The sequence below is a fragment of the Bos taurus genome, chromosome 4 (assembly GCF_002263795.3).
Source record: "Bos taurus isolate L1 Dominette 01449 registration number 42190680 breed Hereford chromosome 4, ARS-UCD2.0, whole genome shotgun sequence".
In the NCBI taxonomy this organism is placed as follows: Eukaryota; Metazoa; Chordata; class Mammalia; order Artiodactyla; family Bovidae; genus Bos; species Bos taurus.
In genome coordinates, this window is record NC_037331.1 from 61,914,747 (window position 1) to 61,929,420 (window position 14,674).

Genomic DNA, 14,674 nt, shown 5'->3' on the forward strand with positions numbered 1-14,674 from the left:
GAGCGGGTATGGTGGCTCAGTCAGTGGTAAAGAATCCACCTGTCGGTCACGAAGAACCCCTGGAGAAGGAAATGTCTCACTCTGATATTCTTGCCTGGAAATCCCATGAACAGAGAAAGAGGAGCCTGGCGGACTACAGTCTTTGGGGTTACGAAAGAGTTGGACATGATTTAGTGACTGAAACAACAACAACCATGTAGAGGACAGACTTGAGGGGCACGTGGGTGGAAATGAGGTCTTTCTTGGTGATTACATTCCTGAAAGTTCTGGCTCTCTATGGGTATCTGGGCAGAAGGGTCCTTTAAACCACAAAAATAATACAGTTGACTGTTGAACAACATGGATTTGAACTGCGTGGTTCCACTTATTCGCAAACTTTTTACAGTAATAAACACTATACTATTACTAGATCTGTGGTTGATTGAATTTCAGGATACAGAGGGACCAAGTATATGGAAAGCCGACTGTAATTTATACTCAGACTTTCAACCGCACCCCTCACTGTTGTGTCGTTCAAGGGCCAACTGTATGCTTATGGTGATACAATCAGAAAAAACAGTATATCAAGAAAAGAAGAAATATTCCCGTCTCTTAGATGTATTCCTCAATTAGTGCTGTTTATAAATGGCTTAGTTTGTATCATTGCAGTAAATACTTCTGAAAGCACAGTGTATTTTTTTTTTACTGGTATTACTCTGTAACTTTCCCTTTATTTAGCAGTTTCTCTTGGGCATCTTGCTCATACTTCATAGTAGTCCCCATGTTTTATTTATTCATTATCATGAGTGACTATCGTGTACTTAGCCATTCTCACATTAGTGGAGTTTAGATTATACTTCTCTTTTTGTCATAACAACCAATGCTATGAGTAATTACCGACTTTATACACATTCATTTGGACACTTATTTCAGTATTTAGAATAGTTAACATATTTGAAATGGGACTGCTGGGTCATAAGCTATGAATATTTTACAGTTTGATGGATACTGAGAGAATAATGGTGAGAGTGTCCATGTCTCTGCATGTCTGTGAACACCAATGTTATTAAGTTTTCTTAATCACATTTTCTTATTGGTAGTTTTTTAAGAAGTAACTCATTTTACAAAGTGAAGTGAAGTTTTACATTTTTACCAGTGAAGTACATCTTTCCATATGTCTGTTGGCTATTTGTATTTCTATTTTGTCCATTTGAAAATTTATTTATGGTGTCTTTTTATAGTATAGACAGTAATCTTTTGTCTGTTGTGTGTATAACAGGCTTTACTCTAGAATGTCAGTTTGTAACTTATTAATGGTCATTGCTCTATAGAAGATTAAAATTTCTATACAATCACAACTGTACACTCTCTGTTTTCTGTTCATTTCTGCGCTTAGAGACACTTCCCCACATCAGTATCATAAAAATAGTTCCCCATATTCTCTTTCATAGTTTTTTGCAAAATAAATATGTGTAAAGTAGATAATACAATGATTTGATATTCATAAATTTTGTGAAGTGATCACCACAACAAAGTTAATTAACACATTCAACACGTCTATCAACTCACAGAGTTACTGTGAGTGTTTGTATGTGTGTAGATACTTAAGGCCTACTGTCTTAGCAAATGCCAAGTATACCGTGCAGTATTATTAAGTATAGTCACTGTGCTGTACATTGCTTCCTCAGAATTTCTTCATCTTATAACTAAATGCTTGTACCCTTTAAGGAACATTGCATCATTATGCCCAGTCCCCAGACCCTGGCAACTACCATTCTGCTCTTTCTTTTACGTTTTTGGGGTCACTTTTAGATTCCACATACAAGTGATACCATAAAATATTTGTCTTTCCCTGTCTGCCCTATTTCACATACCATAATGCCTTCCAGGTTTATCCATGTAGTGGCAAATGCCAGGATTTCCTTGTTTTTCTTTCTTTTTTTTTTTTATGGTGGAATAATACTCTGTTGTATTAGAGTATACACACATGCCACATTTCCTTTTTTCATTGTTGACCTAACAAAATAATTGGACTGCCAGATAATTTCTTCAGCAAAATTAGGTTTACTGGGGATCAGCAGAGGATTGCACTTTGAAGTTTACCACCATGGTGAGCCACATGCAAGTCCCTGTACAGCAAGGAGAAGAGAACACTTTTATGGAAGGGAAAACAAAGTTGTGAGAGCTATAGTAAACAAAAAAGTTCATGGCTTTTCATTGGCTGACTACTTGCCAGGAAAGAAGAGGAATCCTTATTCTTCTTGTTGGACTCTTCTATTGTTTCAGGGCATGAAAGTGCCCCCCTTTTGTCTCCCAACTCCTATTTAATTGAGATTTCCATTTTTTTTTTTTTCTTTCTCCCTTTTGATCAAGACCTTTCTCTGAAAGCAGCATTGATCGAGAGTCAGGTTTTCCAGTTTCAGTAGCTTTCTGTCCCTTAATGCCAGGAAGGACTTTTTCTGTGTGTAGTGTCTGCAGAGGAAAAGTATACTGATTAGAAACCTATTGAGGACACATGCAAGTAACAAAGAGAGATGGGAAGGAGACCTCTCAGGGACTTTTTATCTAAAGTTTATACATTATCAAGATCTTAGATCTTTGTGATCATCTAAAGTGCCATGTCATCCTCAAAGGTTTGATGATAAATTTCCAACAGGCCTGATGTGGATATCCTGGGAAATCCTGTACCTCTTGTTACATTTTTCAACTTAGGCTGATTCTCCTGATTACACACACACACACACACACACACACACACACACACACACACACCCGTGCTCACCCGTGCTTTCTTTTCACTTCCATTTTAGTGGGATATTTTTTGTCATCCATTCACTTAAAAGTGTGTATCCTTCATGCATATCCTTAAAACTAAAATGCGACTCTCATAGGCAGCATGATTGGGTCTTGTTTTTTATCCATTTAGCCACTCTTTGTCTTTAGAGAATTTAATCAATTTATACTTAGTTATTAATAGATAGGGATGGCTTATTTTTGCCATCTTGTTTTCTTTCTGTTTTGTAGTGTCTGTCTTCCTTTCATACTATCTTTCTTCATCATGTGATGATTTTCATAGTGGTATACTTTTATTCCTTTATCTTTTGCATATCTGTTGCATGTTTTTGCTGTGTGGTTATCAATACATCTTATAGTTATGAGTCTATTTTAAGCTGATAACAGCTCAACTTCATTTATATATAAAAATTCTGCTGTTTTACTTCCCTCGTCCCCATTTTATGCTTTTGATGTCACAATCTATATCTCCTTATATTGTGTATGAGTTAGCAAATTATTGTAGCTATATTTATTTTTTAATGCTTCAGTCTTTTTATACTAGAGTTAAGTGATTTACACACCACTATTACAGTATTACAGTATTCTGAGATTGACTATATAGTTACTTTTACTAGCTAATTTTGTGCTTTCGTGTATGTTTATGTTACTAATGAGCATTCTTTCATTTCAGCTTGAAGGGCTCTCTTTAGCATTTCTTATAAGGCAGGTCTAGTGATGATGACTCCCTCAACTTTGTTTTTCTGGGAAAGTCTTTCTCACCTTCATCTGAAAGACAGCTTTGCTAGGTAAAGTATTCTTAGATGGCAGATTTTTTTTATTTGAGCACTTTTAAGAATCCCAGTCTCTCCTGGCTTGCAAGGTTTCTGTTGAGAAATCTGCTGATAGCCTTACAGGGGTTCCCTTATATGAGATGATTTTTTTTGTTTTCGAAGTTCATTTTTTGCTTTTGACAGTTTTATTATATCTAGTGAATTTGCAGTGTGTGTGGGGAGTTACCTATGAGCTTCATGTACTTGAATGTCCATATGTCTCTCCAGAGTTGCAGGTTTTCAGCTGTTATTCTTTAAATAAAGTTTCTGCTCTATTTATATAATTATTCATGGAAATTTTAATCTGAACACTCAAATTTTTCTTTAGCTCAAAGGATATTCTCTTTCCCTCTCTCTTTTGCTTTAGCCTCTCTTTTTTGAACATCTATTATTATATTTATCATATTTTTTATTTCTTTTTTCTCCTCATAATTTCATGAATGCATCTTCAACACAACTTTCAGTTGTGTACACTGCTATTTGACCTTTTTCTAAGGTTTTAAATTTGGCAAATTAGTTTTTTTAATTATCTCTGAAAGCTCTTTTTTATTACAGCTTGTTTTATTTGTATGGATACAGTGTTCTCTTAAGCATCTGTGAAGATAATAATTGGAACTTTCATTTAATACTCTTATTACTTATATTAACACTTTGTTGAGAGTTCATTTGCTCATTTATCTTGGTGTTTTTCTTCCATCCTATTTGTTTCTCATGATTTGATTGTATACTGATATTCTAAATTAGTTACTAGATTTATTTGTATCCATAGTTATTGTTGGGGTCTTTGGTGATTATAATACTTACCTACCAGGCCTCTTCCTTACATGCAATCACTCACTACAGGATTCTGTTGTGACTGACAGGTTTCTGGATGTGTGGGAACCCATCCATCCACACCCACTTCCACCCTTGACTGCAGAAGTCAGGAAGGAGCTGCAGTGGTGGCAAAATAATTGAGTGATTTCAGTACTCTTCTCAGTGGCCTTCCCCTCACTACTCTTTTTTTTTTTTTTTTTAATCTCTGGATCTGTGTGTGCCCCTGAACTTCCTTATACTTCATACTTTCATATTTATACTGTCTTACTTCTCTTGCCAAACCCAAAATCCATATGAGAAGGCCTTTTATACTACAAAGCTTTGTTATAAAAGTGAAATATTGTCTTTACAATGGGAAGCAAAATAAGCAGTCTTGTACCTCTTCCCAATCTAACACAAACTGTGGAGAATAAGAACAGGATCTGTTCTGTTCACACTGTGTTCACTGCACAGTGTCTGGAATACGGTAGGTATGCCATAAATTTTTAGTAAATTTTTAGACGTAAATATTTAGAAAATTTCTAAAACAACTTTTGTGGAACTAAAAATATTTATATGCTTTACCCAAAAAATTTATTCTAGAAATTTATCCTAAGGAAATACTCAGAGATGCTTACAGAGTTTTAAGTGCAAGGATGTTCATATTTATAATTGTGAAAAATAAAAATAACTCAAAAGTCACAGCAGTGCTTATCTAAAGGATAATATATGTATGTGATTGAATATTTAATAAATATTCTTTTTATTATTTATTTCTCCAAAGGGAGTATTTAGCAATCAGTAAAACCCATTTTGTCTTAACCAAAGAAGAGCATTTTGATATACTTTAAATAGAATGACTATAAATCATGCCTTTTAAATTTCCATTGTTTTTAGTAATTTTTATCTAATTTAGTAATTTTTTGGTAGAACTTAGTAATTTTTATCTAACAGCTTTATTTATATATTAATTTATTTAAAATATAAGAACAAATAAGTGGAGGTTCATTCTGATATAATCATAGTATAATGAACAGTCAGTTAATAGAGAATATTTTTGTTTTATTCCAGAAAACAGCTCCTTGAACATGGTGAGGTAAAGCTTTCATTTTAATCTCTGCTAGATTTGTGTATTATATTTAAGTTCAAGGATATTCACAAAGGTATAACCTTGCTGCAGGTGTACCATCAGCAGTGCTAAAGTGGTTCAATACTGATAGTAAATTTCTGCTGATCTTCCCACTTTTTAAGCTGCTCTCAATTTTGAAGAGTGGTAAGGACTTGACAACCAGAAAGCTGATTTATGACCACTGAGTATAATTAAATTAAATTACCTTCATTCATTCATTCATTCAACAATAATAAACATTAATTTCTAGCCTGCTGAGCCAATCAGCTATGGGCCATCAGGGTAGGTACCGTGACTGGTGACTTTGCCACACACAGACTTGATGTTCAATCAGTTATAATCTTAGCAGTGTTATAGGATAAACCAGATAGTATAGCAGTGTTCCTGCTCTCAGATACATCTAATTTTTCAATGGAGAACAAAACAGGATAGTCTTTTTTTTATGGTGCTAAATTGTTCTGCGGTAAGAGAAAAAATAGCATGGGCTAGAAATATGATTTCCTAAGTAATAGAACTTTGAGTCTTAAGGGACAGGTCAAATTTACATGAAAGGACCACTGATTGTGAACTTAATAGGAATAGCTTATGATGATAAACAATATGTTTTGAATAGTTACTATGTGCCATGTACTGTGCTGTTTGAGTCTCATAATATTATTCCCACTTTGCAAATAAGAAAATCATGTTAATTAAATGATATTAGCTGTTAAAGATAAATGATAACATCAAAATGACTTAACTCAGTGGAAGTTTAATTCTTTGCTCACATAAAGTTAAAGCCAGAGTTTCAGATTAGCAGGTAGTTCTCCAACAAGCAGTGTTTCAGGGACCCAGATTCCTTCCACCTATGGTTCTGCCATCTTTAACATGTGGTTTTCAGGCTTGATTTGTACAAGCCAACAAAGAAAAAAGAACACTGCATAGTGGAGGCTTTGTAAGAGCTACCCCTGGAAAAGAGACAAATATCGCTTCCTGCTCACAGCCAGAACTCAGACATATGGCCACACCTGACTGCCAGGGAAGTTGGGAAGTAGAATCTTGCTGTGTTTCTAGGAATAAAAGCAAAGAGTCTCTGCCAAGAACTGGAGACCTGGAGAAATGAAACAGTTCACCTAAGGTCTCACAGCAAATTTGCAGTAAATCTTCCATTTATCCACTGCCAATCCGTTTCCAGCGCTCCTAGAGGGGTGGTCAGCACTTTCTGCTTCCTATGTGCCAGGTATTTTGGTTGGGGAGGGTAGTTATTTACTTACTTTTATACTTTCATTCTCACAACAACTCACTGATGTAAATACTATTAGTTTTTATTTCACAGATTAAAAAAAAAAATGTTGAAAAGAGATGGTCAGTAACTTGCCTAAAGTCAGAAAGCTAGAGTGAGCTGAGCTTTGTAGAGCCAAGTACTATGAATCCAGGCAGTGTAGCAACAAAATCTATGCTGTTTGTCATTCACTCTGCAACCACCTAATTCCATAAGTATTCCTTAAGTTTCTGCCTCCCTTTTTCACATTAGTTTGCTACCTTCTCATTGTCATTCATTTCTCCATTTATTCTTATTTTGCCCACTTTTCTCTTTTGTGTTAATTCTGTATATTTATCCATTCAATCTTTATTATGTGCCTACTATACACCAAGTTTCTACTTCTATGGAAATGAAGGTATATAGTAGAAGGAAAAAACGAGAACATATAAGTATATGTGAAATGACAAAGGGAGATATAAAAGTAGTACAGAAGAAGTGATTAAATCTGTGTGGAGGGGATGTGGTAGTTGGAGAAAGGTTTTTAAAATATATATAGAGGAATAGCTAGCTGAAGACAAAGGATGCACATGTGCAAGGAAGACAGAAGGTAATGAATTTATCTGGTTTAGCTCAGTTCAGTGACTCAGTTGTGTCCAACTCTTTGTGACTCCATGGACTGCAGCAGGCCAGCCTTCCCTGTCCATCACCAACTCCCAGAGCTTGCTCAAACTCATGTCCATTGAGTCAGTGATGTCATGCAACCATCCCATCCTCTGTTGTTCCCTTCTCCTCCTGCCGTCAATCTTTCCCAGGGCCTTTTCCAATGAGTTGGTTCTTCACATCAGGTGGCAAAAGTATTGAAGCTTCAGCTTCAGCATCAGTCCTTCCAGTGAATATTCAGGACTTATTTCCTTTAGGATTGACTGGTTTGATCTCCTGGACGACTCTTAAGAGTCTTCTTCAACATCACAGTTCAAAAATATCAGTTCTTTGGCACTCAGCTTTCTTTATGGTCCAGCTCTCACATCCATACGTGACTACTAGAAAAACCATAGCTTTGACTAGACAGACCTTTGTTGGCAAAGTAACGTCTCTGTTTTTTAATATGCTGTCTATGTTTGTCATAGCTTTTCTTCCGAGGACCAAATGTCCTTTAATTTTATGGCTGCAGTCACCATCTGCAGTGATTTTAGAGCCCAAGAAAATAAAGTCTCTCATTGTTTTCATTTTTTCCCCATCTAGTTGCCATGAAGTGATGGGAATGGATGCCATGAGCTTAGTTTTCTGAATGATGAGTTTTAAACCAACTTTTTCACTTTCCTCTTTCACTTTCATCAAGAGGCTCTTTAGTTCTCTTTGCTTTCTGCCATAAGGGTGATGTCATCTTCATATCTGAGGTTATTGATATTTCTCCCTGCAGTCTTGATTCCAGCTTGTGCTTCATCCAGGGTGGCATTTTGCATGATGTACTCTGCATATAAGTTAAATAAGTAGGGTGACAATATACAACTCGATGTACTCCTTTCCAAGTTTGGAACCAGTCTGTTGTTCATGTCCTGTTCTAACTGTTGCTTCTTTACTTGCATGCAGGTTTCTCAGGAGGCAGGTTAGGTGGTCTGGTATTGCCATCTCTTTCAGAATTTTCCACAGTTTATTGTGATCCACACAGTCAAAGGCTTTGGCATAGTCGATAAAGCAGAAATAGATGTTTTTCTCGACTTAGGCTTTTTCAGTGATCCGACAGATATTGGCAATTTGATCTCTTGTTCCTCTGCCTTTTGTAAATCCAGCTTGAATATCTGGAAGTTCTCATTCACATACTGTTAAGGTCTACCTTGGAAAATTTTGAGTATTACTTTGGTAGTATGTGAGATGAATGCAATTGTGCGGTAGTTTGAACATTTGTTGGCATTGCCTTTCTGTGGCTACGGCTGAGTTTTCCAAATTTATCCATAGATATAAGGCAAATCAGTGTTGCTGATGGATAAAAATGACAAGGTGGGAAAAGTAAGCAGCATTAGACTGTGGGAGCTTTGTATGCAAAGAAGCTGGACGTTATCAGGACCTTGTTGTGAAGTTGGAGATGGTGTGGTCAGATCTGAGTTTTAAATACTTTAGTCTGTTGGCAGTAAAGAAGATTATATATTTTTTTTTTTTTGAAAGGCAGTTATAAGTCAAGCTGACCAAAAAGAGGACAGTGATAGAAAATCTCTAATTTTTTTTAAACTAAAGTGGGTATGTTAAACTCCTAATACATAAACAGATTTAAATTTCTAAAAATAGTAGATCTTATAGAAGGAGATGATAGCTTTCTGGGCAGTACCAATGTGAAGTCTTGTGTCTTCCTGGCACCTAATCCTACTCCCACTTGTGACTCACACTTGATAAATCTCTTTGGTTTGGGATGGAACTGTTTTCACCTTGACTTCCCTGGTGGCTCAGATGGTAAAGTGTCTGCCTACAATGCGGGAGACCCGGGTTCGATTCCTGGGTCGGGAATATCCCCTGGAGAAGGAAATGGCAACCCACTCCAGTATTCTTACCTGGAAATCCCACGGATGGAGGAGCCTGGTTGGCTACTGTCCATGGGGTCACAAAGAGTCGGACATGACTGAGCGACTTCCCTTCACCTTAAGGGATGACAGGGTGTGAGAGGCAGAAATGTTGACAAACTCTGAATGTGATATGATAATGAAAGGTTGTACATTCCAGCTTGTTTCAAAATTAGGTGAGGATTTTGAATAAATCCTTAGGATACTTTTTTCACCAGGGAGTAAGTTCTAAGTTCCTTGCTTTGTGCCAACCCTCTGAATCAGGGACAGTCTGCAAATCTCAACTCACTAAATGAACCCCTGGGTCACCTCCCTACTGTCATGATATTATTAAAGTTTGTTAGATTAGTGGAGTCTATTGTGATTTTTTACTCATAATTTAATGTATTTGTGTTTTATTTGTTCCATCATATTAGTTAGTTTTAGCCAGCTGTTCTATGTTACGAGCTTAGAAATTAATGAAGGAATACATAGTAATTCACAGGAAAGAAAAAGAAAGAGATTTAGAAACAATATTTAGTTCCAGAATATCATAATACTGTGAAGAACTTGTGAAAAGATGGGCTAGGGAGAGATAACATTTAGAATAATTAACTCCTGAATATTCTTTTGACCTACTCATACCTCATTTTGAGCATGACAGTCAGTATTGCATCAGCCTTCACTTTTGTCTAGTCCCTAATTTATTATATTTTGTGATTACTTTATATTAGATCCTTTATATTTAAGTCCATTTTATTTTGTGTTTTATATTATAAACAAAGTTTTTCTGTTATAGCCAGAGGGCTTTATATGACATACAGCTGAAGGCATATGTCATAACATACAACTTATTTGGAGCTATTCAGTTGAAAAACTGAAGTGATCCAGAATTTGGGGGAGAAATTACTTCTTTTGAGAAACTGGTATTGAGTAATATATTTTGGGAATCCGTACACTTCTGTATTCACAGATTAATAGAACTATATTGTTGAATAGTTTGTTGTTTGGAGAGAAAGCATAAGTTAATAGTGCAAAATCATAATTACAGTTTTTAGATAATTGAGAACTGAGATGCACCAATAGGTGTGGAAGTTACAGGAAAACACTAGTTCAGTTTTAGAAAAGATTTTCTCACATATATACAGCATCTGTCTTTGTAATAGGTACTCCTATGGCATATTCCTATCCTGGGAATGGTGAATATTCTGTTCATAGATTTATAGAAGTGATCCCTGTTTTGGGTAGTTGATTAAAGTAGATGGCTCACATAATCTACCAATCTGTGATTTAGTGGCCCTCCAAAAAAGGAGCTATTTGGGTGTGAAATGTGTAGGTTTTCTTTCTCCAAAGCATGATTCAGATTTTGTTCAAGGGTGAGTCGACTAAGGAAAATGAAGGGTTGATTTTGAAATAAATTTTCCACATTCCAAACTTGGGTTCAAGAATTATTTTAAAAAATTAAAAATTTCAGTTTTTAAACATCATTTTAAAATGAAAAAAATAGCTTTAGGTACACTTTTTGTCATTCTGTTTTATTTTTATTTTAATTGGAGGCTAATTACAATATTGTGGTGGTTTTTGCCATACATTCACATGAATCAGCCATGGGTGTACATGTGTTCCCTATCCTGACCCTACCTCCCACCTCCCTCCCCATCCCATCCTTCAGGGACATCCCAGTGTACCAGCCCTGAGCACCCTGCCTCATGCATCAAACCTGGACTGGCAACCTATTTCACATATGACATGTTTCAATGCTATTCTCTCAAATCATCCCACTCTCGCCTTCTCCCACAGAGTCCAACAATCTGTTCTTTACACCTGTGTCTCTTTTGCTGTCTCATATATAGTATCATAGTTACCATCTTTCTAAATTCCATATATATGTGTTAGTATACTGTATTGGTGTTTTTCTTTCTGCCTTACTTCGCTCTGTATATAGGCTCCAGTTTCATCCACCTCATTAGAACTGATTCAAATGTATTCTTTTTAATGGCTGAGTAATACTGCATTGTGTATATGTGCCACAGCTTTCTTATCCATTCATCTGCTGATGGACATCTAGGTTGCTTCCATGTCCTGGCTATTATAAACAGTGCTTCGATGAACATTGGGGTACACGTGTCTCTTTCCCTTCTGGTTTCCTCAGTGTGTATGCCCAGCAGTGGGATTGCTGGGTCATAAGGCAGTTCTATTTCCAGTTTTTTAAGGAATATCCACACTGTTCTCCATAGTGGCTGTACTAGTTTGCATTCCCACCAACAGTGTAAGAGGGTTCCCTTTTCTCCACACCCTCGCCAGCATTTATTGCTTGTAGACTTTTGGATCGCAGCCATTCTGGCTGGCGTGAAATGGTACCTCATAGTGGTTTTGATTTGCATTTCTCTGATAATGAGTGATGTTGAGCGTCTTTTCATGTGTTTGTTAGCCATCTGTATGTCTTCTTTGGAGAAATGTCTATTTAGTTCTTTGGCCCATTTTTTGATTGGGTCATTTATTTTTCTGGAGTTGAGCTGTAGGAGTTGCTTGTATATTTTTGAGATTAGTTGTTTGTCAGTTGCTTCATTTGCTATTATTTTCTCCCATTCTGAAGGCTGTCTTTTCACCTTGCTAATAGTTTCCTTTGTTGTGCAGAAGCTTTTAAGTTTAATTAGATCCCATTTGTTTATTTTTGCTTTTATTTCCAATATTCTGGGAGGTGGGTCTTAGAGGATCCTACTCTGGTGTATGTCGGAGAGTAATTTTGCCTATGTTCTCCTCTAGGAGTTTTATAGTTTCTGGTCTTACGTTTAGATCTTTAATCCATTTTGAGTTTATTTTTGTGTATGGTGTTAGAAAGTGTTCTAGTTTCATTCTTTTACAAGTGGTTGACCAGTTTTCCCAGCACCACTTGTTAAAGAGATTGTCTTTAATCCATTGTATGTTCTTGCCTCCTTTTTCAAAGATAAGGTGTCCATATGTGCTTGGATTTATCTCTGGGCTTTCTATTTTGTTCCATTCATCTATATTTCTGTCTTTGTGCCAGTACCGTACTGTCTTGATGACTGTGGCTTTGTAGTAGAGCCTGAAGTCAGGCAGGTTGATTCCTCCAGTTCCATTCTTCTTTCTCAAGATAGCTTTGGCTATTCGAGGTTTTTTGTATTTCCATACAAATTGTGAAATTATTTTTTCTAGCTCTGTGAAGAAAACCGTTGGTAGCTTGATAGGGATTGCATTGAATCTATAAATTGCTTTGGGTAGTATTCTCATTTTCACTATATTGATTCTTCCAATCCATGAACATGGTATATTTCTCCATCTATTAGTGTCCTCTTTGATTTCTTTCACCATACCACAGCTTTCTTATCCATTTGTCTGCCGATGGACATCTCAGTTCAGTTCAGTCGCTCAGTCGTGTCCAACTCTTTGTGACCCCATGAACCGCAGCACGCCAGGCCTCCCTGTACATCACCAACTGCCGGAGTTCACCCAAACCCATGTCCGTTGAGTTGGTAATGCCATCCAACCATCTCATCCTTTGACATCCCCTTCTCCTCCTGCCCTCAATCTTTCCCAGCATCAGGGTCTTTTCAGATGAGTCAGCTCTTCTGTATCAGGTGGCCAAAGTATTGGAGTTTCAGCTTCAACATCAGTCCTTCCAATGAACACCCAGGACTGATCTCCTTTAGGATGGACTGGTTGGATCTCCTTGCAGTCCAAGGGACTCTCAAGAGTCTTCTCCAACACCACAGTTCAAAAGCATCAATTCTTTAGCGCTCAGCTTTCTTTATAGTCCAACTCTCACATCCAAACATGACCACTGGAAAAACCACAGCCTTGACTAGACAGAGTGTCAGACTCTGCAACCCCATGGACTGCAGTACGCCAGACTTCCCTATCCTTTACCATCTCCCAAAGCTTGCTCAAACTCATATCCATCGAGTTGGTGATGCCATCCAACCATCTCATACTCTGTCATCCTCTTGTCCTCCTGCCTTCAATCTTTCCTAGTATCAGGGTCTTTTCCAGTGAGTCGGTTCTTTGCGTCAGGTGGCCAAAGTATTGAAGCTTCAGTATCAGTCCTTTCAAAGAATATTCAGGATTGATTTCCTTTAGGATGGACTGGTTTGATTGCCTTCCTGTCCAAGGGACTCTCAAGCATCTTTTTCAGCACCACAGTTGAAAAGCATCAATTCTTCAGCATTCGGCCTTCTTTTTGGTCCACCTGTCACATCTGTACATGATTACTGGAAAAACCATAGCTTTGACTATATGGACCTTTGTTGGCAAAGTGATGGCTATGCTTTTTAATATGCTGTCTAGGTTTGCCATGGCTTTTTTTGCAAGGAGCAAGCGCCTTTTAATTTCATGGCTGTAGTCACCATCTGCAGTGATTTTTGAGCCCCCCCAAAAATAAAGTCTGTCACTGTTTCCATTTTCTCCCCCATATACTTGCTATGAAGTGATGAGACCAGATGCCATGATCTTTGTTTTTGAAAACTGTTCCACACCATTAGTCTTCCAATATATTAATGTCTATATAACATGTGATAGTGGAGCTTCTCTGGTAGCTCAGATGGTAAAGAATCTGCCTACAATGCAGGAAATGCAGGAAACCTGGGTTTGATTACTGCATTGGGAAGATCCCCTGGAGAAGGGAATGGAAACCCACTCCAGTATTCTTGCCTGGAGAATCTCATGGACAGAGGAGCCTGGGGGGCTACAGTACATGGGGTTGCAAAGAGTCAGACACAGCTGAGGAACTAACACTTTACTTTTCACATGTGAAAATGCAATAATTTACTTAGTCTTCTATATTGTTCATTTAGTTTGTTTCTATTTCTGGTGTGAAAAACTCACTTAAGTTACCATCTTTATAGAAGTATTTTTATGTTTTGATTATTCCCTTTAATGCCTAGAACCAAAATTTAGGTTGGTTTGGTTCTAGGGTCTTGGCTAGACCCTAGCCAAGGTTGGCTCTTTTCTAGGATCTTGATAAATATTACTAAATTACAAACATATACCAGTTATTACAGTGTGTGGTTTCATGGCATCCTCTCTAATACTCAATATTCATTTAATATTTGTCAATTTTATAGATGAAAATATTATTTTTACTATTTACCTTGTTTTAATATTAGTGGTTTAGAACATGAATAGTTAGTTAATTTTACTTGTATTAATTCTTTGTCCATTTATGTACTGAGGAGTTTGTTGATATTTTATGAATATGTCTATTAGAAAAGTTTTGTTTGAAAACTTAGCTCAGTGAAACTCCATCTTAGTCAAAATGGGGTGTCCTACTGATTAGTGCAAATATTTATACAATTCCACTACTTCTAAAATAACCTAGATTGTGTTACAATTTTTGTTGCTGACTACATATCACAAATTTTTGAAGCACCCCATT

General features: G+C 36.8%; 1 protein-coding gene across 1 annotated transcript in view; it reads left to right on the forward strand.

Moving 5' to 3' along the window:
• The window catches only part of DPY19L2 (dpy-19 like 2), a 90,045-nt gene that overhangs the window by 63,990 nt on the left and 11,381 nt on the right, over window positions 1–14,674 (forward strand). Inside the window, 1 exon segment of the mRNA NM_001206782.1 lies at window positions 5,451–5,475. Coding sequence (NP_001193711.1) covers window positions 5,451–5,475 — 25 coding nt within the window.